General features: G+C 43.0%; 1 protein-coding gene across 1 annotated transcript; it reads right to left on the bottom strand.

Annotated features, from left to right (window-relative positions):
- Positions 1 to 214: 214 nt before the first annotated feature.
- Positions 215 to 26,592, bottom strand: MMP14 (matrix metallopeptidase 14). The gene is made up of 10 exons (XM_033084348.1): positions 26,472 to 26,592; positions 22,297 to 22,445; positions 19,564 to 19,686; positions 18,521 to 18,831; positions 16,138 to 16,299; positions 14,384 to 14,526; positions 10,515 to 10,653; positions 7,643 to 7,793; positions 2,811 to 2,923; positions 215 to 534 (listed from the first exon to the last, which is right to left on the bottom strand). The coding sequence occupies exons 1-10, from the start codon at positions 26,547 to 26,549 to the stop codon at positions 215 to 217; spliced, it is 1,689 nt and encodes a 562-aa protein (XP_032940239.1). The 5' UTR covers positions 26,550 to 26,592.
- Positions 26,593 to 26,706: the final 114 nt, after the last annotated feature.

Below are 26,706 nucleotides of genomic sequence, written 5' to 3'. Positions count from 1 at the left end.
AGATGGCCACCCCCAATATGGCCACATCCAAAATGGACACACCAAAAATGGCTGCCCCCAAGATGGCCACACCCAATAAGGCTTCCCCCCCAATATGGCCGCCCCCAAAACGGCCACCACCCCCCAAGATGGCTGCCCCCAAGATGGTTGCCCCCAAGATGGTTACCCCCAAAATGGCCGCCCCCCAAGATGGCCGCCCCCAAGATGGCCGCCCCTAGACGCGCGGCAGCAGCGACCTCTGGCAGCGCCGCAGGTGCGCCGCGTGGGCCCCGCCCCTTTTCCAGCAGGCGGCGGCCACGCCCGCGGCGGCGCCGGCCAATCCCAGCAGGGCCAGCGGCGCCGCCAGCGCCCCCGGCCCCGCCCCCACGGCGATGACGATGACGTCGCCGTCGCCGGGGCGGGGCGCGGTGGGCGGGGCCGGGGCGGGGCAGCCCAGCCAATCGCGGAGCGCGGATTTGGGGTAGCCGGGGGCGGGGCGCAGGGCGGAGTTGTCGAACTTCCAGTACAGGTGGGAGCGGTAGAAATAGGTGAAGGCTGGAAGGGGATACTGGTTATACTGGGAGGGACTGGGAGGGACTGGGAGGGACTGGGAGGGACTGGGAGGGACTGGGGGGGACTGGGATGGACTGGGATCAAACTGGGATGGACTGGGATGAACTGGGAGGGAACTGGGGGTTACTGGGATGGACTGGGAGGGAACTGGGAGGGACTGGGATAGACTGGTTTGTACTGGGATCAGACTGGTTTATACTGGGATGGACTGGGAGGGAACTGGGAGGGACTGGGATAGACTGGTTTGTACTGGGATCAGACTGGTTTATACTGGGATGGACTGGGAGGGAACTGGGAGGAGGTTTGGGGTTACTGGTTTGTACTGGGAGGGACTGGGACGGACTGGGAGGGAACTGGGAGGGAACTGGGATGGACTGGGAATGAACTGGGAGGGGACTGGGATCAAACTGGGATGGACTGGGAGGGAACTGGTTTGAACTGGGAGGGACTGGGAGGGAACTGGGATGGGATTTGGATTTACTGGTTTATACTGGGAGGGAACTGGGATCAAACTGGGATGGACTGGGAGGGGGTGGGAACAAACTGGGATGGACTGGGAGGGACTGGGAGGGACTGGGAGGGAACTGGGAGGAACTGGGAGGGACTGGGAGGCACTGGGATAAACTGGGATAAACTGGGAGGGGACTGGGAGGGACTGGGAGGGACTGGGAACAAACTGGGAGGGACTGGGATGGACTGGGAGGAGGTTTGGGGTTACTGGTTTATACTGGGAGGAACTGGGAGGGAACTGGGATGAACTGGGAGGGACTGGAATCAAACTGGGAGGGACTGGGAGGGAACTGGGAGGAACTGGGATGGGATTTGGGGTTACTGGTTTGTACTGGGAGGGACTGGGAGGGACTGGGAGGGACTGGGATGGAACTGGGAGATACTGGGATGGATTTGGGTTTCACTGGTTTTTACTGGTTTGGGATTTTGGGGATTTTTTTTTTTATTTTATGAGGATTTTTTGGGTGATTTTGGGGATTTTTTTGGGATTTTTTTGGGGATTTTTTTGGGGATTTTTTTGGGGATTTTTTTGGGGATTTTTTTGGGTTTTTTTAGGATTTTTTGGGGATTTTTTTGGGGATTTTTTGGGGATTTTTTTGGGGATTTTTTTGGGTTTTTTTAGGATTTTTTGGGGATTTTTTGGGGATTTTTTAGGATTTTTTTGGGGGTTGTTTTGGGTTTTTTTCAGTTTTTTTGGGGGGTTATTTTTGGGATTTTTGGGGATTTTTTTGAGATTTTTTTGGGGATTTTTTGGATTTTTTGGGGATTTTTTGGGGATTTTTTTGGGGATTTTTTGGGGATTTTTTGGGATTTTTTTGGGGGGTTTTTTAGGGGATTTTTGGGGATTTTTTGGGGGATTTTTTGAGGTTTTTTTCAGTTTTTTTGGGGTTTTTGGGGGGATTTTTTTTGGGATTTCTTCTGGTGTGATTTTGGGGTTGAATTTGGGGTTTTTTTGGGATTTTTTTAGGATTTTTTTGGGATTTTTGGGGGGATTTTTTGGGTTTTTTTCAGGATATTTTGGGTTTTTTTGAGATTTCTTTTGGGTTTTTTTGAGGGAATTTTTTAGGATTTTTTTGGGGTGATTTTTGAGGGATTTTTTTGGGATTTTTTGGGATTTTTTTTGGGTTTTTTTCAGGATTTTTGGGGTTTTTTTTGAGGGATTTTTTTGGGGTGATTTTTTTTATATTTCTGGGGATGATTTTTGGGTTGAATTTGGGGATTTTTTGGGGACTTTTTGGGGATTTTTTTAGGTTTTTTTTGGGATTTTTTGGGGGATTTTTTGGTTTTTTTTCAGATTTTTTGGGGTTTTCTTGGGGGGATTTTTTTAGGAATTTTTTCTGGGATGATTTTTGGGTTGAATTTTGGGTTTTTTGGGGTGAATTTTGGGGATTTTTTTGTGTCTCTCACCCTCGTCGGGCCCCAGGAAGGATCCAAACCTGGATTTTTTGGGGATTTTTTTTTGTTTTTTTCAGGATTTTGGGGTTTTTTGAGGGATTTTTTTAGGGATTTTTTCAGGGTGATATTTTTGATTTCTGGTGTGATTTTTGGGTTGAATTTGGGATTTTTTTGGGGTGATTTTTGGGGATTTTTTTGGGATTTTTTTGGGTTTTTTTGGTGTTTTTCAGATTTTTTGGGGGTTTTTTTGAGGGATTTTTTAAGGAATTTTTTCGGGGTGATTTTTTTTATTTTTGGGGATGATTTTTGGGTTGAATTTTGTTTTTTTTGGGTATTTATTTTGTGTGTCTCACCCTCGTCGGGCCCCAGGAAGGCCCCGCGGGGGCCGGGGGGGATCCCCCAGAGCTCAACGCTCTTGGGGTACTCGGGGTCCACCGAGCCCTGGGCCTCGTTCAGCCGGAAATACCTGCGGGGAGTGGGGGAAAACGGAGAAAAATGGGAATTTGGGGGGAAAAATGGGGAAAAAATGGGGAAATACCTGAGAGTTTGGGGGGAAAAATGGGGATTTTGGGAAAAAAATGGGGTCAAAAATGGGGATTTTGGGGTGAAATTGGGGAAAAACAGAGAAAAATGGGGATTTTGGGGTGAAAAATGGAGATTTTGGGAAATTTTGAGGAGAAAAATGGGGATTTTGGGAAAATATTGGGGAAAAAATGGGGGGGGGAAATGGAGAAAAATGGGAAATTTGGGGGGAAAAATGGGGATTTTGGGGAGAAAATGGGGGGAAAATGGAGATTTTGGGGTGAAAAATGGAGATTTTGGGAAAATATCTGAGAGTTTGGAGTGAAAAATGGGGATTTTAGGGGAAAAAATGGGAGATTTGGGAGGGAAAAATGGGGATTTTGGGGAATTTTTGGGGGAAAAATGGGAATTTGGGAATTTTGGGGGTAAAATGGGGAAAAAATGGGGAGAAAATGGGGATTTTGGGGAAATACTGGGGGGAAAATGGGGGGAAAAATGGGGATTTTGGGGGAAAAAAATGGGGATTTTGGGAAAATACCTGAGAGTTTGGGGGGGAAAATGGGGAAAAATGGGGATTTGGGGGTGAAAAATGGGATTTTAGGAAAATATTGGGAAAAAATGGGGATTTTTGGGGAAAAAGTGGGAGAAAATGACGATTTGGAGAAAATATTGGGGGGAAAATGGGGGAAAAAATGGGAATTTTGGGAAAAATTGGGGGGAAAATGGGGATTTGGGGAAAATATTGGGGAAAAATTGGGAAATACCTGACAGTTTGGGGGGAAAAATGGGAGAAAAATGGGGATTTTGGGAAAAAATGAGGGGAAAAATGGAGATTTTGGAAAAAAAATGGGAAAATATTGGGGGGAAAAAACGGGGATTTTGGGAAAAAGTGGGGGGAAAAAATGGGATTATGGGGAGAAAATGGGGGTAAAATGGGGAAAAATACGGAAATTTGGGGGGAAATGGGGAAAAGATGGGGATTTGGGGAAAAAATGGGGAAATACCTGAAGGTTTGGGGGGAAAAATGGGAGAAAAATGGGAATTTTGGGGAAATATTGGGGGAAAAATGGGGGAAAATATGGAAATTTGGGGGGAAAATGGGATTTTGGGTAAAATTGGGGGGAAAATGGGAATTTTGGGGGGAAAAATGGGATTTTGGGGGGAAAATGGGGGAAAAATGGGAATTTGGGAAAAAATGAGAGATTTGGGGGGGAAAATGGGGATTTTGGGGAAAATACCTGAGAGATTTGGGGGAAAAAAAATGGGAATTTGGGAAAAAATGGGGGGAAAATGGGGATTTTGGGGAAAAAATGAGAGATTTGGGGGGAAAAATGGGGATTTGGGGGAGAAAATGGGGGGGAAATGGGAGAAAAATGGGGAGAAAATGGGGATTTTGGGGAAAATATTGGGGAAAAATGGGAGAAAAATTGGGGATTTTTGGGGGAAAATGGGGATTTGGGGGAAATATTGGGGGGAAAAATGGGGATTTTGGGAAAATTGGGGTGAAAAATGGGGATTTTGGGGAAAATGGGGAGGAAAATTGGGAAAAAATGGAAATTTGGGGGGAAAATGGGGGAAATTTGGGGGATTTTTGGGGAATTTTGGGAAAAAATTGGGGATTTTGGGGGAAAAAATGGGGGGGAATTGGGGATTTGGGGAGAAAATGGTGAAAAATGGGGGAAAAATGGGGAGAAATGGGGAGAAAAATGGGGAGAAAAATGGGGATTTTGGGGAAAAAATGGGATTTTGGGAAAAAATGGGAAAATTTGGGGTAAAAAAATGGGAGAAAAATGGGGGTTTTGGGGAAAAATGGGGAAATACCTGAGAGTTTGGGGGGAAAAATGGGAATTTTGGGAAAATATTGGGGGGAAAATGGAGATTTTGGGGAATTTTGGAGTGAAAAATGGGGATTTTGGCAAAAATTGGGGGGAAAATGGGATATTGGGAAAAAATGGGGGGAAAATGGGAGAAAAATGGGGATTCTGGGGAAAAAATTGGGGAAAAAATGGGGAAAAATATGGAAATTTGGGAAAAAAATTGGGGGGAAAATGGGGATTTTGGGATAAAATTGGGAGAAAAATGGGGATTTTGGGAAAATATTGGGGGAAAATGGGGAAATACCTGAGAGTTTGGGGGGGAAAATGGGAGAAAAATGGGGATTTTGGGAAAAAATGAGGGGAAAAATGGAGATTTTGGAAAAAAAATGGGAAAATTTGGGGGGGAAAAATGGGGATTTTGGGAAATTTTGGGGTGAAAAATGGGGATTTTGGGGGGAAAATGGGGGGAAAATGGGAGAAAAATGGGGATTTTGGGGGAAATACCTGAGAGTTTGGGGGGAAAAATGGGGATTTTGGGAGAAAATGGGGTGAAAAATGGGGATTTTGGGGAAATATATGAGAGTTTGGGGGGAAAATGGGGATTTTGGGGTGAAAAATGGGGAGAAAATGGGGAAAAATGGGGATTTTGGGGAAAAAATTGGGGAAAAAGTGGGGAAAAATATGGAAATTTGGGGCGAAAATGGGGAAAAAATGGGGAAATTTGGGAAAAAAATTTGGGGGAAAATGGGGATTTTGGGGGGAAAAAACGTGATTTTGGGAAAATACCTGGGGGATTTGAGGTGAAAAATGGGGATTTTGGGAAAATATTGGGGGAAAAATGGGGAAATACCTGAGGGTTTGGGGGGAAAAATGGGGGGGAAATTTGGGCAAGTTTTGGGGTTTTGGGGATGATTTTGGGGGGAAAGACCCCGAAAAATTCCCAGAAATTCCTGGGAGGTCATGGAAGGTTCTGGAAGGTCCTGGAAGGTGCAGAAAGCTCCCAAAAAAGAGCCCAGACAGGTCCTGGAAAGTGCATAGAAAAGCCCAGAAAAATTAAAAAAAAAATCCCAGAAATTCCCAAGAGGTCCTGGAAGGTTCCAGAAGGTTCAGAGAAGGTGCAGAAAGGTCCTGGAAGGTGCAGAGAGATCTCAAAAAGTCGAAGAAAAGCCCAGAAAGAGCCCAGACAGGTCCTGGAAGGCACATTAAAAAATCAAAGAAAAATCCCAAAAAATTCCAGAAATTCCCAGAAATCCCTGGAAGGTTCCAGAAGGTCCTGGAAGGTTCAGAAAGGTCCTGGAAGGTGCAGAGAGATCTCAAAAAGTCCCAGAAAAGCCCAGAAAGAGCCCAGACAGGTCCTGGAAGATGCATTTAAAAATTCCAAAAAAATTCCAGAAAATCCCAAAAATTCCCAGAAATCCCTGGAAGGCTCCAGAAGGTCCTGGAAGGTTCAGAGAAGGTCCTGGAAGGTGTATAAAGGTCTTGGACGGTGAAGAAAGCTCACAAAAAGTCCAAGAAAAGCCCAGAAAGTTCCCAAAAAGAGCTCAGACAGGTCCTGGAAGGTGCATAAAAATTCCCAAAAAATAAAAATAAAATCCCAGAAAATCTGAAGAGGTCCTGGAAGGTTCAGACAAGGTCCTGGAAGGTGCAGAAAGATCTCAAAAAATCCAAGAAACGCTCAGAAATCTCCCAAAAATAGCCCAGACAGGTCCTGGAAGATACATTAAAAATCCCCAAAAATCCCAGAAATTCCCAGAAATTCCCAGAAGGTTCCAGAAGGTGCAGAAAGGTCCTGGAAGGTGAAGAAAGCTCACAAAAAGTCCAAGAAAAGCCTGGAAAGTTCCCAAAAAGAGCTCAGACAGGTCCTTGAAGATACATAAAAAAATTCCCAAAAAAATCCCAGAAATTCCCAGAGGCCCCCAGAAGGTTCCAGAAGGTGCAGAAAGGTCCTGGAAGGTGCAGAAAGAGCTGAAAAAGTCCAAGAAACGCCCAGAAATCTCCCAAAAAGAGCCCAGACAGGTCCTGGAAGATACATAAAAAAGCCCAGAAAAATTCCCAAAAATTCCCAGAAATTCCTGAGAGGTCCTGGAAGGTTCCAGAAGATTCAGAGAAGGTTCAGAAAGGTCCTGGAAGGTGCAGAAGATCTCAAAAAGTCCCAGAAAAGCCCAGAAAGAACCCAGAGAGGTCCTGGAAGATACATATAAAAATCCCAAAAAAATCCCAGAAAATCCCAGAAATTCCCAGAAATCCCTGGAATGTTCCAGAAGATCCTGGAAGGTGCAGAAAGGTCCTGGAAGGTGCAGAGAGATCTCAAAAAGCCCAAGAAAAGCCCGGAAAGCTCCCAAAAAGAAGCCAGACAGGTCCTGGAAGGCACATTAAAAAACCCAGAAAATTCCCAAAAAAATCCCAGAAAATCCCAAAAAATCCGAGAAGCTCCTGGAAGGTTCCAGAAGGTTCCAGAAGGTTCAGAAAGGTCCTGGAAGGTGAAGAAAGCTCACAAAAAGTCCAAGAAAAGCCCGGAAAGTTCCCATAAAGAGCCCAGACAGGTCCTGGAAGATACATTAAAAAATTTAAAAAAAATCCAAAAAAATCCCAGAAAATCCCAGAAATCCCTGGAAGGTTCCAGAAGATCCTGGAAGGTTCAGAGAAGGTGCAGAAAGGTCTTGGAAGGTCAAGAAAGATCTCAAAAAGTCCAAGAAAAGCCCAGAAAGAGCCCAAAAAGAGCCCAGAGAGGTCCTGGAAGATACATAAAAATCCCAAAAAATTCCCAAAAAATCCCAGAAAATCCCAGAAGGTCCCAGAAGGTCCCAGAAGGTTCCAGAAGGTGCCGGCAGGGCGGCAGGACGCACTTGTCGCCCCGGAAGAGGTAGGTGTTGCCACTGGGCACCCAGAAGAGCGCGGCGTCCAGGCGGTCGGCGGGGACCCCGCGGCCGAGCTCGGCCAGGGGCCGGGGGTAGCCGGGGGCCAGCGCCCCCTCCTCGAACACCCAGTGCCGGGGGCCTGGGGGGGGAAAAGGGAAAATAAATTATTATAAAGTTCAGAGCAAAGTTGGGGAGATTTAGAGCAAAATTCGGCAAAAAATCGGCTCAAAATCGACGAAATTCGGAGCAAAATCGACCCAAAATTGGCCCAAAATTGGCCCAAAATTGGCCCAAAATCGACCCAAAATTGGCCCAAAATCGACCCAAAATCCACGAAATTCAGAACAAAATTCAGCCCAAAATCCACAACATTCAGAGCAAAATTCAGCCCAAAATGGGCGAAATTCAGAGTAAAATTCAGCTGAAAATTGACAAAGTTCACCCCAAAATTTAGCCCCAAATTTGGGCCAAAATTCACCCCAAAATTTACCCCAAAATCGACAAAATTCACCCCAAAATTGGGCCAAAAAGGACGAAGTTCACCCCAAAATCGACCGAAAAATCACACAAAAATTCACCCCGAAATCGGCCCAAAATCGACAAAATTCAGCCCAAAATTCACTCCGAAATCGATGACATTCAACCCAAAATTCAGCCCAAAATCGATGAAATTCAGAGCAAAATTCGACCCAAAATCGACCCAAAATCCACAAAATTCAGCCCAAAATTCAGAGCAACATTCACCCCAAAATCCACAAAATTCAGCCCAAAATTCACCCCTCAAATTGACAAAATTCAGCCCAAAATTCACCCCAAAATCGACCCAAAATCGGCCCAAGATTGACAAAATTCAGCCCAAAATTCACTCCAAACTTTGCCCAAAATTGATGAAATTCAGCCCAAAATTGATGAAATTCAGCCCAAAATCGACAAAATTCAGAGCAAAATTCACCACAAAATTGATGAAATTCACCCCAAAATTCAGCCCAAAATTCACCCCAAAATCGGCCCAAAATCAACAAAATTCACCCCAAAATTAATCCCAAAATCGACCCAAGATGGACGAAATTCACCCCAAAATTTGGTTGAAAATTGCACAAAAGTCACACAAAATTCAGCAGAAATTCACCCCAAAATCCACCCAAAATCAGCCCAAAATTAACAAAATTCAGCCCAAAATCCATGAAATTCAGAGCAAAATTTGGCCCAAAATCGACAAAATTCAGCCCAAAATTCAGCCCAAAATTGACCCAAAATCGACCCAAAATTGGCCCAAAATCCACAAAATTCAGAGCAAAATTCAGCTGAAAATTGACAAAGTTCACCCCAAAATTCAGGCAAAAATCAGCCCAAAATTGGCCCAAAATTGACAAAATTCAGAGCAAAATCGACCCAAAAATCCACGGAATTCAACCCAAAATTCAGCCCAAATTGGCCCAAAATCCGTGAAATTCAGAACAAAATTCAGAGCAAAATTCAGAGCAAAATTCAGTCCAAAATCGGCCTGAAATTGGCTCAAAATTTACAAAATTTAGAGCAAAATTTGGCAAAAATTGTACAGAATTGAGCCCAAAATTCAACCCAAAATTGGCCCAAAATTGACAAAATTCAGCCCAAAATTCACAAAATTTAGAGTAAAATTCACCCTAAAATTGACAAAAAATTCACAAAATTCAGAGCAAAATTTACCCCAAAATTCAGCCCAAAATTGACCCAAAATTAAACCCCAATAAATGCCAATAAATCCAATTAAACTCCAATAAATCCCCAATAAATCCAATTAAATTTGAATTAAATCGCAATTAAACCCAAATAAATCCCAATAAAACTCCAATAAATCAAATTAAACCCCAATAAATCAAATTAAATCTCAATAAATCAAATTAAATCCGAATAAATCCCAATAAATCAAATTAAACCCCAATAAAACCCCAATTAAACCGCAATAAATCAAATTAAACCCCAATAAAACACCAATAAATCCCCAATAAATCATATTAAATCCCAACAAATCCCCAATAAACCAAGTTAAACCCCAATAAATCAAATAAAACCCAAACAAAACCCCAATTAAACCTCAATAAATCCCAATAAATCAAATAAAATCCCAATTAATCAAATTAAATCCCCAATAAATCCAATTAAATTCCAATTAAACCCCAATAAATCCAATTAAATCCCAATAAAACCCCAATAAACCTCCAATAAATCAAATTAAACCAAATAAATCCCCAATAAATCAAATTAAACCCAATAAAACCAATTAAACCCCAATAAATCAAATTAAATCCCAATAAAACCCCAATAAACCTCCAATAAATCAAATTAAACCAAATAAATCCCCAAAAAATCAAATTATACCCTATAAATCCCCAATAAATCCAATTAAACCCCAAATAAATCCCCAACAAATAAAATTATACCCCAATAAATCTCCAATAAATCAAATTAAATCCCAATTAAACCCCAATAAACCCCAATAAACCCCAATAAATCCCAACAAATCAAATTAAACCCCAACAAATCAAATTAAACCCCAATAAATCCCCAATTAAACCCCAATAAAACCCCAATAAACCCCCAATAAATCAAATTAAACCAAAATAAAACAAATTAAATCCCAATTAAACCCCAATAAAACGCCAATAAATCAAATTAAATCCCAATAAAACCCCTATTAAACCCCAGTAAGTCCCAATAAATCCCAATTAAACCCCAATAAATGGAATTAAATCCCCAATAAATCAAATTAAATCTCAATAAATCAAATTAAACCCCAATAAATCCCCAATTAAACCCCAATAAAACCCAAATAAATAAAATTAAACCCCAATAAATTAAAAAATTTAATTTTTCCCACCTTTGAAGAAGACGAATTTGCCGTCGCTCCTCTCGTAGGCGGCGTCGATGCTCGGGGGCAGCCCCGGCCAGAAGTGGGCGATGGGCAGGGGGTACCCGGGCATCAGGCGGCCCCCGCGCAGCCGCCAGAACCAGCGCTCCTGGATTGGGGTAAAAACGAGAGAAATTAACAAAAATGGGAAAAAATGGCGAAAAAACGGCGAAAAACGGCGAAAAAATGGCGGCAAACGGTGAAAAAATGGCGGAAAAATGGCAAAAAATGGGGAAAAATGAGGAAAAATGGGGGAAAAAGGGGGAAAAAATGGTGGGGAAATGGGGAGAAAATGGAAAAATGGGGAAAAATGAAAAAAACCCGGTGAAAAACGGTGAAAAATTGGCGAAAAACGATCAAAAAACGTGAGGACAAAATGGCGGAAAAAATGGCGGGAAAAAATGGCGGGAAAATGGGAAAAAATGGCGAAAAACGGTGAAAAATGGGGAAAAAATGGGGGAAAATGGGGAGAAGTTTGGGAAAAATAGAAAAAATGGAAAAAATGAAAAAAAACCCGATGAAAAACGGTGAAAAAATGGCCAAAAATGGTCAAAAAATGAGGATAAAATGGTGGAAAAAATGGCGGGAAAATGGTGAAAAAATGGCGAAAAATGGCGAAAAATGGGGAAAAAATGAGAAAAAATGGTGGGGAAATGGGGAGAAAATGGGAAAATGGGAAAAATGAAAAAAACCCGGTGAAAAATGGTGAAAAAACGGTGAAAAAATGGCGAAAAACGATCAAAAACGTGAGGACAAAATGGCGGAAAAAATGGCGGGAAAAAATGGCGGGAAAAAATGGGAAAAAATGGGGAAAAAAATAGAATAAACGGGTAGAAAATGGTGGGAAAATGGTGAAAAAATGGGGAGAAAATGGGAAAAATGGAAAAAATGAAAAAAACCCGGTGAAAAAAGGCAAAAAATGGTCCAAAAATGAGGATAAAATGGCGGAAAAAATGGCGGAAAAATGGGGAAAAATGGAATAAATGGTTAAAAAATGGTGGGAAAACGGTCAAAAACTCGTGGGGAAATGGTGGAAAAATGGGGAAAAATGGGAAAAATGGGGAAAATGGGGAAAATGAAAAAAACCGGTGAAAAACGGTGAAAAAACGGCAAGAAAGGGGCAAAAAATGAGGACAAAATGGAGGAAAAAATGGCGGAAAAAATGGTTAAAAAATGGCGAAAAATGGGGAAAAAATGAGAAAAAAATGGTGGGGAAATGGGGAGAAAATGGAAAAATGGGGAAAAATGAAAAAAACCCGGTGAAAAATGGTGAAAAAATGGTGAAAAAACGGCAAAAAATGGTCAAAAAATGAGGATAAAATGGCGGAAAAGATGGCGGGAAAAATGGCGGGAAAACGGTGAAAAAATGGCGGAAAAATGGCAAAAAATGGCGGAAAAATGAGAAAAAAATGGTGGGGAAATGGGGAGAAATGGTGGGGAAATGGAAAAAATGGGGAAAATTGTAAAAACCCTGGTGAAAAACGGTGAAAAAATGTAAAAAAAAATGGTAAAAAATGAAGATAAAATGGTGGAAAAAATGGCGGGAAAATGGCGGGGAAATGGCAGAAAAATGGCGGGAAAAATGGTGAAAAAATGGCGAAAAATGGGAAAAATGGGGAACAAATGGGGGAAAATGGGGAGAAAATGGGGAGAAATGGGAAACAAGGGGAAAAATTGAAAAAACGGTGAAAAAATGGGGGAAAACGGTGAAAAAACGGCAAAAAACGGTCAAAAAATGAGAATAAAATGGCGGAAAAAAATGGCGGAAAAAATGGCGGAAAAATAGTGAAAAAATGGCGAAAAACGGTGAAAAATGGGGAAAAAATGGGGGAAAAAGGGGGAGAAGTTTGGGAAAAATAGAAAAAATGGGAAAAAAATGAAAAAAAAAGATTTAAACGGTGAAAAAATGGTCAAAAATGGTCAAAAAATGAGGATAAAATGGCGGAAAAGATGGCGGAAAAAATGGTGGGAAAATGGCGGAAAATGGCAAAAAATTGGGAAAAAATGAGAAAAAAATGGTGGGGAAATGGGGAAAAAATGGGAAAATGGGGAAAATGAAAAAAACCCAGTGAAAAATGGTGAAAAAATGGTGAAAAAATGGCAAAAAATGGTCAAAAAATGAGGATAAAATGGCGGAAAAAATGGTGGAAAAACGGTGAAAAAACGGGAAAAAACAGGCAAAAAATGGTGGGGAAATGGTGAAAAAATGGGGAAAAAATGGGGAAAAGGGAAAACAAGGGGAAAAAATTGAAAAAAGGGTGAAAAAACGGCAAAAAAGGGTCAAAAAATGAGGATAAAGTGGTGGAAAAGATGGTGGAAAAAATGGTGGGAAAATCGGGAAAAAATGGGGAAAATGGTCCAAAAATGGTGGAAAAATGAGGACAATTTTGAGAAGAATGGAGAAAAGGGGGGAAAATGGGAAAAATGAAAAAAAAAAAGGTGAAAAACGGTGAAAAAATGGCAAAAAAACGATCAAAAAATGAGGACAAAATGGCGGAAAAAATGGTGGAAAAAATGGCGGAAAAATGGGGAAAAAATGGGGGAAAAGTTGGATAAAAAATTGGGGGGAAATGGGGGAAAAATGGGTGGGAAAAAAGGGGGAAAAATTTGAAAGCAAATTTTAAAAATCCCCAAAAAACCCAGAAATATTCCTGAAAAATTCCAAGAAATTCTTTGAATAACTCCCTAAAATTCCTGAAAATATTCTTGAAAAATTCCCTGAAAAAATTCAAAAAAATTCCCAAAAAATTCTTGAAAAATTCCTGAAAAGTTCCTGGAAAATTCCTGAAAAATAAAAACAAAATTCCAAAAAAAAATCCTGAAAAATTAAAAAAAAAAAATCCCCAAAATTCCTGAAAAATTCCTGAAAAATTCTTGAAAACTTCTTGAAAAAATCCTGAAAAATTTAAGAAAAAAAAAAATCCCCTGAATTTCCCAAAATATCCTGAAAAAAACCCAAAAAATTCCCCCAAAAATCGTGAAAAATCCTGAAAATGTCCCAAAAAATTCCCCTAAAATTCTGAAAAAAACCTCAAAAAATTCTAAGAAATTCTTAAAAAATTCCTTTAAAATTAAAAAAAAATTTCCAAAATTTGCCATCCAGTCCGTCCCTTAAACAATCCCCAAAAAGGTCCTGGAAGGTCGCTAAAAAACAGAAAAAAGCATGAAAAAATGCAAAAAAATGCAAAAAAATCCCCCAAAAATTCCAAAAAAATCCCAAAAATTAAAAAAAAAATCCCAAAAAATCCAAAAAATTCTGAAAAAAATCCTGAAATATTTCTAAGAAATTCCAAAAAATTCTATTAAAATTCCCCAAATTTCCCATCAAGCCCCTCCCTTAAACAACCCCCAAAGAGGTCCTGGAAGGTCGCTAAAAAACTGGAAAAAACATGAAAAAATCAGAAAAAAATTGCTAAAAAAATCCCCAAAAAATAAAAAAATAAATCCCCCAAAATTTTCAAAAAATCCCAAAAATTCCTAAAAAATTATAACCCCCAAAAAGGTCCTGGAAGGTCGCTAAAAAACTGAAAAAAATGCTAAAATATCATTAAAAAATCCAAAAAAATTCCAAAAAAATAAAAAAAAAATTCCAAAAAAAATCCCAAAAAAATCCTAAAAAAATCCAAAAAATTCTTAAAAAATTACAACCGCAAAGAAGGTCCTGGAAGGTCGCTAAAAAACTGGAAAAAATGCCAAAATATCATTAAAAAAATCAAAAAAATTCCCAAAAAATTCAAAAAAATTCAAAAAAAATTCCAAAAAAAATCAGAAAAAAATGCAAAAAAATCCCAAAAAATCCCAAAAATTCCCAGAATTCCCAGAATTCCCGATTTTCTCACCTTGAAGACGAACATCTCCCCCCTGAGCATGGCCACGGTGTCGAATTCGCCGTCGCAGATCCGGGGGCCGTAGGGGGGGCCCGGGGGGGGGAGGGGCGGGGAGCGCGGGGTGGGGGAGGGGCGGGGGGGACCCGAGGACGAGCCTGGGGGGAGGGGAAAAAAATAAAAATTAAATTTATAAAATTAAATAATTTAAAAAAAATTATTTGGGGGAATTTGGGGGAAAAATTGAGAAAATTTTGGGGAAAATTTGGGAAAATTTCAGGAAATTTTAGGGAAAATTTGAGAAAATTTTGGGGAAATTTGGGGCAGAATTTGGGAAATTTTAGGGAAAATTTTGAGGAAATTTTGGGGAAAATCTGAGAAAAATTTGGGAAATTTGTGGGGAAATTTGGGGAATTTTGAGGGAATATTGGGGAAAATTTTGGGAATTTTTTTGGGAAAATTTTGGGATTTGAGAATTTGGGATTTGGGGAAAAATTGGGGGAAATTTGGGAGAAAATTGGGAAAAAATTGGGGAAAAATTGGGGAAAAATTGGGAAATTTTGGGGGAAATTTGAGAAATTTTGGAGAAATTTGTTGAAATTTTGGGGGAAATATGGAGGAAAATTTGGGGGAAATTTTGGGGAAATTTTTGAGAAAATTTGGGGGAATATGGAGGAAAATTTGGGGGAAAATTGGGGGAAATTTGGGGGGAAAATTTGGGGAATTTGGGGGAATTTTGGGTCAATGGTGAGTCAATTTTGAGCCAAATTTTGAGAAAATTTTGGTGTCAATTTTTGGGCGATTTTTGAGTCGATTTTCAGAAATTTTTTTGGTGCAATTTGGACCAATTTTGAGGCAATTTTGTGTCAATTTTGTGTCAATTTTGTGTCAATTTCGTGTCAATTTTGTGTCAATTTTGGGTCAATTTTGTGTCAATTTTGAGCCAATTTTGGGTCAATTTTGTGTCAATTTTTGTGTCAATTTTGGGTCAATTTTGTGTCAATTTTGCGTCACTTTTGGGTCAATTTTGTGTCAATTTTGTGTCAATTTTGGGTCAATTTTGGGTCAATTTTGTGTCAATTTTTGTGTCAATTTTGTGTCAATTTTGTGACAATTTTGGGTCAATTTTGGGTCAATTTTGTGTCAATTTTGTGTCAATTTTGGGTCAATTTTGGGTCAATTTTGTGTCAATTTTGGGTCCATTTTGTGTCAATTTTGGGTCAATTTTGTATCAATTTTGGGTCAATTTTGGGTCAATTTTGGCTCAATTTTGGCTCAATTTTGGGCCAATTTTGGGTGAATTTTGGGTCAATTTTGTGTCAATTTTGTGTCAATTTTGTGTCAATTTTGTGTCAATTTTGAGTCAATTTTGTGTCAATTTTGAGTCAATTTTGGGTCAATTTTGGGTCAATTTTGGGTCAATTTTGGGGTGACTTTTGGGTCATTTTTGACCCAATTTCGAGTCATTTTTTGGTGCAATTTGAGCCAATTTTGAGGAAATTTTTGGGTCAATTTTGGGCCAATTTTGACCCAATTTTGAGTCATTTTTTGGTGCAATTTCAGCCAATTTTGGGCAATTTTGTGCCAACTTTTGGTTTGATTTTTGGTCAGACTGAACCAATTTCACTCCAATTTTTGCTTGATTCCAATTTGATTTTTTTTGTAATTTTCGACCGAAATTGACCCAAATTTTTGGCGATTCCCCCAAAATTCCCCCAAACTCTCCGACCCCGCCCCGGATCCCCGCGGAAGGTTCCGGAAGCCCCGACCGTAGAGCTGCTGGATGCCGCGCCGGTCGTCGTCCGGCAGCCGGAAGTCCTCGGTGTCCATCCATTGGTAGAAGGGCGCCATGATGGCCGAGGGGTCGCTGGAATGTTCCAGGCCCAGGGCGTGGCCCAGCTCGTGCAGCGCCACCAGGAACAGGTCGTTACCTGCGGGGGGAGGGGCCACGAGGTCATGGGAGGGCAATGGAAGAGGTCAAGGTCAACGTTGGGTCATGGAAGGTCAATGGAAGGTCAATGGAAGGTCAATGGAAGGTCAATGGAAGAGGCAACGGTCATGGAAGGTCAACATTGGTCATGGGAGGTCAATGGAGACCCTTTGAGGTCATGGAAGGTCAATGGAAGATGCCAAAGGTCAACATTGGGTCATGGAAGGTCAATGAGACCCTTTGAGGTCATGGAAGGTCAATGGAAGATACCAAAGGTCATGGGAAGTCAATGGAGAACCTTCAAGTTCAAGGTTGGGTCAATGGAGAACCTTCAAGGTCATGGAAGGTCAATGGAAGATGGTCAAGGTCAACGTTGGGTTATGGCAGGTCAATGGAAGAGGCAACAGTCATGGAAGGTCAATGGAGAACCTTCATGGTCAAGGTTGGGTCATGGAAGGTCAATGGAGACCCTTTGAGGTCATGGTTGGGTCATGGAAGGTCAATGGAGACCCTTTGAGGTCATGGTTGGGTCATGGAAGGTCAATGGAGACCCTTTGAGGTCATGGAAGGTCAATGGAGACCCTTTGAGGTCAAGGTTGGGTCATGGAAGGTCAATGGAGACCCTTTGAGATCATGGAAGGTCAATGGAAGATGCCAAGGTCAACGTTGGGTCATGGAAGGTCAATGGAAGATGCCAAAGGTCTTGGAAGGTCAATGGAAGTGGTAGAGGTCATGGAAGGTCATGGAAGGTCAATGGAAGAGTCCAAGGTCAATGGAGACCCTTCAAGGTCCCGCCATCTCCAAACCCACCCCCAACGCTAAACCGCGGCGCCGCCGTCTCACCGCTGAGGTCGTCGGCGCCGATGTGTGGCAAGGTCCTGGCAGCTCCAACCCAACCTCAAACCCCAATCCCCAGGTCCTGGCAGCTCAAATCTCAATCCCAACGATAAATTCGGGTCCTGGCAGCTCAAACCTCAATCCCAGTGACTCAAATCAGGTCCTGCCACCTCAAATCTCAGTTCAAGGTTCTAATTCAGGTCCTGGCAGCTCAAACCTGAACCCCAACAATAAATTCAGGTCCTGGCAGCTCAGACCTCAGTCCTAGGTTCTAATCCAGGTCCTGGCAGCTCAGATCCCAACCCCAACCACCAAACCCAATCCCAGTGACACAAATTGGGTCCTGGCAGCTCAAATCTCAACCCCAACGAATGCAGCCAGGTCCTGGCAGCTCAAACCCCAATCCAATGGACACAGCCAGGTCCTGGCAGCTCAAACCCAACCCCAACCACCAAACCCAACCCCAGTGATCAAGGTCAGGTCCTGGCAGCTCAAACTCAATGCCAGTGACCCAAATCAGGTCCTGGCAGCTCAAATCCCAACCCCAATGAATGCAGCCAGGTCCTGGCAGCTCAACTCTCAATCCCAACGATAAATTCGGGTCCTGGCAGCTCAAACCCCAATCCAATGGACAGAACCAGGTCCTGGCAGCTCAAACCTCAGTCCTAGGTTCTAATCCAGGTCCTGGCAGCTCCAAACCCAACCCCAACGATAAATTCAGGTCCTGGCAGCTCAAACCCAACCCCAGTGACCCAAATTGGGTCCTGGTAGCTCAAACCCCAATCCAATGGACAGAACCAGGTCCTGGCAGCTCCAAACCCAACCCCAACGATAAATCCAGGTCCTGGCAGCTCAAACCCCAATCCAATGGACAGAACCAGGTCCTTGCAGCTCAAACCCCAATCCAATGGACACAGCTAGGTCCTGGCAGCTCAAATCTCAATCCAATGACCAAGGCAAGGTCCTGGCAGCTCAAATCTCAATCCAATGGACACAGCCAGGTCCTGGCAGCTCCAACTCAATCCCAGTGACCCAAATCAGGTCCTGGCAGCTCAAATCCCAACCCCAATGAATACAGCCAGGTCCTGGCAGCTCAAACTCAATCCCAGTGACTCAAATCGGGTCCTGGCAGCTCAAATCTCAATCCCAATGATAAAATTGGGTCCTGGCAGGACAAATCTCAATCTCAGTGATAAATTCAGGTCCTAGCAGGTCAAATCCCAACCCCAATGAATGCAGCCAGGTCCTGGCAGCTCAACTCTCAATCCCAACGATAAATTCGGGTCCTGGCAGCTCAAATCCCAACCCCAACGATAAATTCGGGTCCTGGCAGCTCAAATCTCAACCCCAGTGATAAATTCGGGTCCTGGCAGCTGAGCGCTCACCGCTGAGGTCGTCGGCGCGGTGCGTCCATGGCTCGGCGCCGTCGAAGTGCGTGTCGCCGCCGATGTGGGGCCCGGGGAAGTAGGCGTGGGCCAGGAACCCCCCGGGGCCGTCGAAGGGCGTGGCGTCGCCGTGGAAGCCCTCGGCGAAGAGCAGCATGATGTCGGCGCCGGGCGCCGCGCCCGAGCGGATGTCGCCGTACGGAACCTCCCGGAAGCGCAGCGCGGGCGCGGCCGACGCCCACACCTGGAAGGCGCGGCGGATGGCGGCCCAGGTGGCGGCCTGGCCCACCTTGGGGGTGTAGTTCTGGATGCTGGGGGGACAGGTGGGGACAGGTGTGTCACAGGTGTGTCCCAGGTGTGCCCAGGTGTGTCACAGGTGTACCCAGGTGTCCCCAGGTGTGCCCAGGTGTGCCCAGGTGAGCCCAGGTGAGCCCAGGTGTGTCCCAGGTGTGTCCCAGCTGTCCCCAGGTGTGCCCAGGTAACCCCCAGGTGTGTCCCAGGTGTGTTACAGTAACCCCCAGGTGTGGCCAGGTGAGCTGAGGTGTGCCCAGGTGTGTCACAGGTGTGTCACAGGTGAGCCCAGGTGTGTCACAGGTGAGCTCAGGTGTGTCACAGGTGTGTCACAGGTAACCCCCCAGTGTGTCACAGGTGTGCCCAGGTGTGCCCAGGTGTGCCCAGGTGTGTCACAGCTGTGCCCAGGTGTGTCACAGGTGTGTCACAGGTGTGCCCAGGTGTGCCCAGGTGTGTCACAGGTGTGTCACAGGTAACCCCCCAGTGTGTCACAGGTGTGCCCAGGTGTGCCCAGGTGTATCCCAGGTGTGTCCCAGGTGTGCCCAGGTGTGTCTCAGGCGTGCCCAGTTGTCCCCAGGTGTGCCCAGTTGTCCCCAGGTGTGTCACAAGTGTGTCCCCAGGTGTGCCCAGGTGTGCCCAGGTGTGTCCCAGGTGTCCCCTGGTGTGTCTCAGGTGTAGCTGAGGTGTGTCCCAGCTGTCCCCAACCCCCCCAGGTGTGTCCCCAGGTGTCCCCCCCCCCCCAGGTGCGTTACCTGTAGGTGATCTCGGGCTGCTCCCAGCGCAGCCCCTGCAGCGCGAAGCGGCGCCGCCGCACCTGAGCCTTCACCTGCGCGCCGAACTTATCGGGGACGCCGCACCTGGGCCGGCGCATGGCCCTGGGGACACCAGGACGGACCAGTATGGACCAGTACAGACCAGTACAGACCAGTACGGACCAGTATGGACCGGTATAAACCAGTATGGACCAGTATGGACCAGTATGGAACAGTATGGACCAGTATGGACCGGTATGGACCAGTACGGACCAGTATGGACCAGTATAGACCAGTATAAACCAGTATGGACCAGTACAGACCAGTATGGACCAGTACGGACCAGTATGGACCAGTACGGACCAGTATGGACCAGTACGGACCAGTATGGACCAGTATGGACCAGTATGGACTGGTATAAACCAGTATGGACCAGTATGGACCAGTACAGACCGGTATAGACCAGTATGGACCAGTATGGACTGGTATAAACCAGTATGGACCAGTATGGACCAGTATGGACCAGTATGGACCAGTATGGACCAGTATGGACCAGTATAAACCAGTATGGACCAGTATGGACCAGTATGGACCGGTATAGACCGGTATGGACCAGTATGGACCAGTATGGACCAGTATGGACCAGTACAGACCAGTATGGACCAGTATGGACCAGTACAGACCAGTATGGACCAGTATGGACCAGTATGGACCAGTATGACCCCAAAAACTCAACGATCATCCCAAAAATCGACGTTTCTGGATCCCATTGACCCCAAACCCAACAATGACCCCAAACTGAATGATGACCCCAAAATTTGACGTTTCTGGATCCCATTGACCAATGACCCAACATTGACCCCAAAATGGATCCCATTGACCCCAAATCCGACCCCATTGACCAAAGACCCAACATTGATCCCAAAAACTTAACATTGACCCCAAAACTCATCGATCGTCCCAAAAATCGACGTTTCTGGATCCCATTGACCCCAAACCCAACCTTGACCCCAAAAACTCAACGATGACCCCAAAACCTGATCCCATTGACCCCAAACTGGATCCCATTGACCCCAAACCCAACCTTGACCGCAAAAACTCAACGATCATCCCAAAATTTGGCGTTTCTGGATCCCATTGACCCCAAACCTGACCCCATTGACCAAAGACCCAACACTGCCCGAAAACTCAACAATCGTCCCAAAATTTGGCGTTTCTGGATCCCGTTGACACCAAAACTCAACACTGACCCAAATCCAACCCCATTGACCCCAAACCCAACCCCATTCGCCAACGACCCAACATTGACCCCAAAAACTCAACATTGACCCCAAAAACCTCAACATTGACCCCAAAAACCTCAACATTGACCCCAAAAACCTCAACATTGACCTCAAAACTCAACGATCGTCCCAAAAATTTGGCGTTTCTGGATCCCATTGACCCCAAACCCAACATTGACCCCAAAAACTCAACTTTGATCCCAAAATGGATCCCATTGACCCCAAAAACTCAACGATGACCCCCAAAATGAACCCCATTGACCAATGACCCAACCTTGACCCCAAAAACTCAACAATGACCCCAAAAACCTCAACATTGACCTCAAAACTCAACGATCGTCCCAAAATTTGGCGTTTCTGGATCCCATTGACCCCAAAACACAACAATGACCCCAAAAACTCAACAATGACCCCAAAATGGATCCCATTGACCCCAAACCTGACCCCATTGACCAATGACCCAACATTGACCCCAGAAACTCAACGATCATCCCAAAATTTGGCGTTTCTGGATCCCATTGACCCCAAATCCAACCCCATTGACCAAAGACCCAACATTGACCCCAAAACTCCGTGATGTTCCCAAAATTTGATGTTTCTGGATCCCATTGACCCCAAAACCCAACAATGACCCCAAAATGGATCCCATTGACCCCAAAACTCAACCTTGATCCCAAAATTTGACGTTTCTGGATCCCATTGACCCCAAACTGGATCCCATTGACCAAAGACCCAACATTGACCCCAAACCCAGCCCCATTGACCCCAAAATGGATCCCATTGACCCCAAACCCAACAATGACCCCAAAAACACAACCTTGACCCCAAAAACTCAACGATCGTCCCAAAATTTGGCGTTTCTGGATCTCATTGACCCCAAAACTCAACAATGACCCCAAAATGGATCCCATTGACCCAAAAACTCAACCTTGATCCCAAAAATCGACGTTTCTGGATCCCATTGACCCCAAACCCAACAATGACCCCAAAACTCAACCTTGATCCCCAAAATTGATGGTTTTGGATCCCATTGACCCCAAACCCAACCCCATTGACCAAAGACCCAACATTGACCCCAAAAACTCAACGATCGTCCCAAAAATCGACGTTTCTGGATCCCATTGACCCCAAAATTTATTCTATTGACCCCAAACCCAACAATGACCCCAAGATGGATCCCATTGACCCCAAACCCGACCCCATTGACCAAAGACCCAACACTGACCCCAAAAACTCAACGATCGTCCCAAAATTTGGCGTTTCTGGATCCCATTGAACCCAAACTGGATCCCATCGACCCCAAAAACTCAACGATGACCCCAAAACTCAACGATGACTCCAAGATGGATCCCATTGACCCCAAAATGGATCCCATTGACCCCAAACCCAACCTTGACCCCAAATCCGACCCCGCCGACCCCGCCCCCGTCGTTTTTAACCCCTGACTGACCGGATGGTTTCGGGGTCGGCGGTGCCGGTGACGCGCAGCCCGTAGAACTCCTGCATGGCCGCCAGCGCCGCCGCCAGCGACGCCGAGGCCGCGCGGGGCCGCGCCCGGAGGTCCCCGGGGGGGAGGTACCCGTACTGCTGCAGCCACGCCTGGGGGGGGAAAAAAGGGAAATTTTGGGGGGTTTTGGGGGGTTTTGGGGTTTTTGGGATTTTTGGGATTTTTTGGGATTTAAAAAAATTTTTTTCTGGATTTTTTTGGGATTTTATGGGGGATTTTTTGGGATTTTTTGGGGGATTTTTTTGGAATGTTTGGAATATTTTTAGGATTTTTTTGCCATTTTAAAAAATTTTTTTGGGGGGGGGATTTTCTGAGGGTTTTTTTTTTATTTTTAAGGGGTTTTTTGAGGGATTTTTTTTTGTAAATTTGGGTTTTTTTTAAATTTTGGGGTTTTTGGGGATTTTTTAGGATTTTTTTGCATTTTTGGGGATTTTTTTTCCCCAGTCTTTTTGTGGTTTTTAGGGATTTTTTGGGGATTATCTGGGGGCTTTTGGGGATTTTTTTGCAGTTTTTTTTTTTTTAATTTTTAGGATATTTTTTCAAAATTATTTTTTTTTGTGGGGGGATTTTCTGGGGATTTTTAGGGATTTTTAAGGGTTTTTTGAGAGATTTTTTAAAAATTTTTTTTTGAGGGATTTTTAAAATTTTGGGGTTTTAGGGGGGTTGGATTTTTTGGGTATTTTTTGGGATTTTTGGGGGTTTTTTTTTGAATATTTTTAGGAATTTAAAAAAAAATTATTTCTATTTTCTGGGGATTTTCTGGGGGACCTTTAGGGATATTTTATTTTTATTTTAGTTTTTATTTCTATTCTTATTTTATTTTTCTTTGTATTCTTATTCTTATTCCATATTTTTATTTTTGCTTTTATTTATATTTATATTTATATTTATATTTATATTTATATTTATATTTATATTTATATTTATATTTATACTTTTATTTATGTTTATATTTATATTTATATTTATATTTTAATTTATGTTTATATTTATAGTTATAGTTGTTATAGTTTAGTTACAGTACCATTTGTATTTCTACCTATATTTATATTTTCATTTCTTTTTATTTTATTTTTATTCTTTCTTTCATTTTTATTTTTATTTTTATTTTTATTTTTATTATTATTATTATTTTTATTTCTAATTTTATTTTTATTTTTATTTTTATTTTTATTTTTATTCATACTTTATTTTTTTTTCTATTCTTATTCCGTATTTTTATTTTGATCTTTATTTTTGTTTTCATTTTTATTTTTATTTTTGGTCTGGTCGCCCCCTCCCATTTTTATTTTTATTTTCATTTTTATTTTATTTTTATATTTATTTTTATTTTTTTGTTATTTTAGGACTGAAACTTTGGGGTAAACCCGCGGGATTTTGGTAAAACCGAAACGCGGGGGGAGGGGGAGGGGAAGGAGCCACGTCCCGCCCCTCCCCCACCCCCGGGTTCATTTTTGTCCAATTTATTTTGGGGAGAAAAACGCGGAAAAAGCGGAAATCCCAAAATAAAAACCGCAAAAAAAAAAAAAAAAACGGAAAAAAAACCGGGAAAAAAGCGGAAAAAAAAATAAAAATAAAAAAATCGAGCGGGTGGGGGAGGGGCGGGCGGGAGACGTGGCGGGGGGGGAGGGGCGGGGAAATCCAAAAAAAACCAAAATTCGGGGATTTTAACCCAAAATTCGGGGATTTTAACCCAAAATTCGGGGATTTCAAACCAAAATTCGGTGTTTTTAACCAAAAATTCGGGGATTTCACCCCAAAATTTGGGGGTTCGGAGCCGAAATTTGGGGATTTCTGCCCAAAATTCGGGGATTTTAGCCCAAAATTCGGGAATTTTAACTCAAAATTTTGGGGTGTCGGGGTGAAATTTGGGGATTTTTGCCCAAAATTCGGGGATTTCACCCCAAAATTTGGGGTTTTTAACCCAAAATTCGGGGGTTCAGAGTTGAAATTTGGGGATTTCTGCCCAAAATTCGGGGTTTTAAACGAAAATTCGGAGTTTTTAACCCAAAATTCGGGGATTTCAACCCAAAATTTGGGGGTTCCGCTGCCAAATTTGGGGATTTTTGCCCAAAATTCGGGGATTTTAACCCAAAATTTGGGGGTTCAGAGCCGAAATTTGGGGATTTTTGCCCAAAATTTGAAGATTTCACGCCAAATTTTCGGGGTCCCGGCCCGGATTTTTGGGGTCCCGCTGAAAAATTTGGGGACTTTTACCCAAAATTCGGGGATTTTAACCCAAAATTTGAAGATTTCACCCCAAAATTTCGGGGTCTCGGGGCGAAATTTGGGGGTTTTTGCCCAAAATTTGAGGTTTTCAACCCAAAATTGGGGGAATTTTACCCAAAATTCGGGAATTTTAGCCCAAAATTCGGGGGTCTCAACCCAAAATTCGGGGTTTTTAACCCGAAATTTGGAGATTTTTACCCCAAATTTGAAAATTTCACCCCAAAATTTGGGGGTTCAGAGGCGAAATTGGGGGATTTTAACCCAAAATTTGGAGATTTTTACCCAAAATTTGAAGATTTCACCCCAAAATTTCGGGGTCTCGGAGCGAAATTTGGGGGTTTTAACCAAAATTCGGGAATTTTAACACAAAATTCGGGGATTTTCCCCCAAAATTCGCGGATTTCACCCCAAAATTTGGGGGTGTCGAGGAGAAATTTGGGGATTTTTACCCAAAATTTGAAGATTTCACCCCAAAATTTTGGGGTCTCGGGGCGAAATTTGGGGATTTTGATGCAAAATTTGAGGTTTTTAACCCAAAATTCGGGGATTTCGACCCAAATTTTGGGGGTTCGGCGCCGAAATTTGGGGTTTTTTCCCCAAAATTCGGAGTTTTTAATGCAAAATTGGGGGATTTTAACCCAAATTTCGGGGTTTTTTACCCAAAATTCGAAGATTTCGCCCCAAAATTTGTGGGTCTCGGCTCGGATTTTTTGGGGTCCCGCTGCAAAATTTGAGGATTTTTACCCCAAATTTGGGGATTTCGATCCAAAATTTGGGGGTTCAGAACCGAAATTTGGGGATTTTTGCCCAAAATTCGGGATTTTTAACCCCAAATTCGTGGATTTCACCCCAAAATTTGGGGATTTTCACCCAAAATTTGAAGATTTCACCCCAAAATTTCGGGGTCTCGGAGCGAAATTTGGGGATTTTTGCCCAAAATTCGGGAATTTTAGCCCAAAATTCGGGGGTCTCCACCCAAAATTCGGGAATTTTAACCCAAAATTTGGAGATTTTTACCCAAAATTTGAAGTTTTTCACCCCAAAATTTCGGGGTCTCGGGGAGAAATTTGGGCGTTTTAACCCAAAATTCGGAGTTTTTAACCCAAAATTTGGGGATTTTTGCCCAAAATTTGAAGATTTCACCCCAAAATTTGGAGTTTCCTGCCCAAATCGTGGGAAATTTTGGGGTAAAAAAAGGCGAATTTTGGATTTTTTGGGTTAAAATTTCCGAATTTTGGGATTTTTTGGGTTAAAATCGGAGAATTTTGGGTCAAAGACACGGAAATTTGGGGTTAAACTCCCGGATTTTGGGATTTTTTGGGTTAAAATTTCCGAATTTTGGGATTTTTTGGGTTAAAATTTCCCAATTTTGGGGATTTTTGGGTTAAATTCCCCAGATTTTGGGGATTTTTGGGTTAAATTCCCCAGATTTTGGGTTAAAACCGCCGGATTTTGGGGTTTTTGGGGTTAAAATCCCCGGATTTTGGCTTTTTTAGGTTAAAATTCCCGATTTTTGTGGTTTTATTGTTAAAAATCCCGATTTTTAGGCTTTTTTTGGGTTAAAAATCCCGAATTTTCGGAGTTTTTTGGGTTAAAAATCCCGATTTTTGGGGTTTTTTAGGGTTAAAAATCCCGAATTTTGGCTTTTTTTGGGTTAAAAATCCGGATTTTTGGGGTTTTTTTTGTTAAAAAATCCGAATTTTCGCTGTTTTTTGGGTTAAATTCCCCGGATTTTGGCTTTTTTTGGGGTTCAAACCCCCGATTTTTGGGGTTTTTTTTGTTAAAAAATCCGAATTTTCGCTGTTTTTCGTGCTAAAATCCCCGGATTTGGTTTTTTTTTGCCTTTTGGGCCCTGGTGGATTTTTCGGGGGGGGGTTCGGGGGTCTCACCTCGGGTGAAAATCGCGGCTGGGGGGCGCCGGGGGGGGCCAGGACCCCCCAAAAAATCAGCAGCAGCTCCAGGAGCATCTCCGGGAGCGGCCGCGCTGCTGCGGGAAAAAAAATCGGGAAAAAATTCCCAAAAAAAAAAAAAAAAAAAAAAAAAGGAAGGAGGGGCTGGGAGGGAGGAGGGGCCGGGGTGAAAAAAAACCCCGAAAATTTGGATTTTTTTGGGGTTTTTTTGGGG

The sequence above is a fragment of the Catharus ustulatus genome, chromosome 38, assembly GCF_009819885.2.
Source record: "Catharus ustulatus isolate bCatUst1 chromosome 38, bCatUst1.pri.v2, whole genome shotgun sequence".
NCBI lineage: Eukaryota > Metazoa > Chordata > Aves > Passeriformes > Turdidae > Catharus > Catharus ustulatus.
The sequence above is the reverse complement of the archived record's forward strand: the minus strand, read 5'-3'. Positions and strand labels throughout refer to the sequence as shown.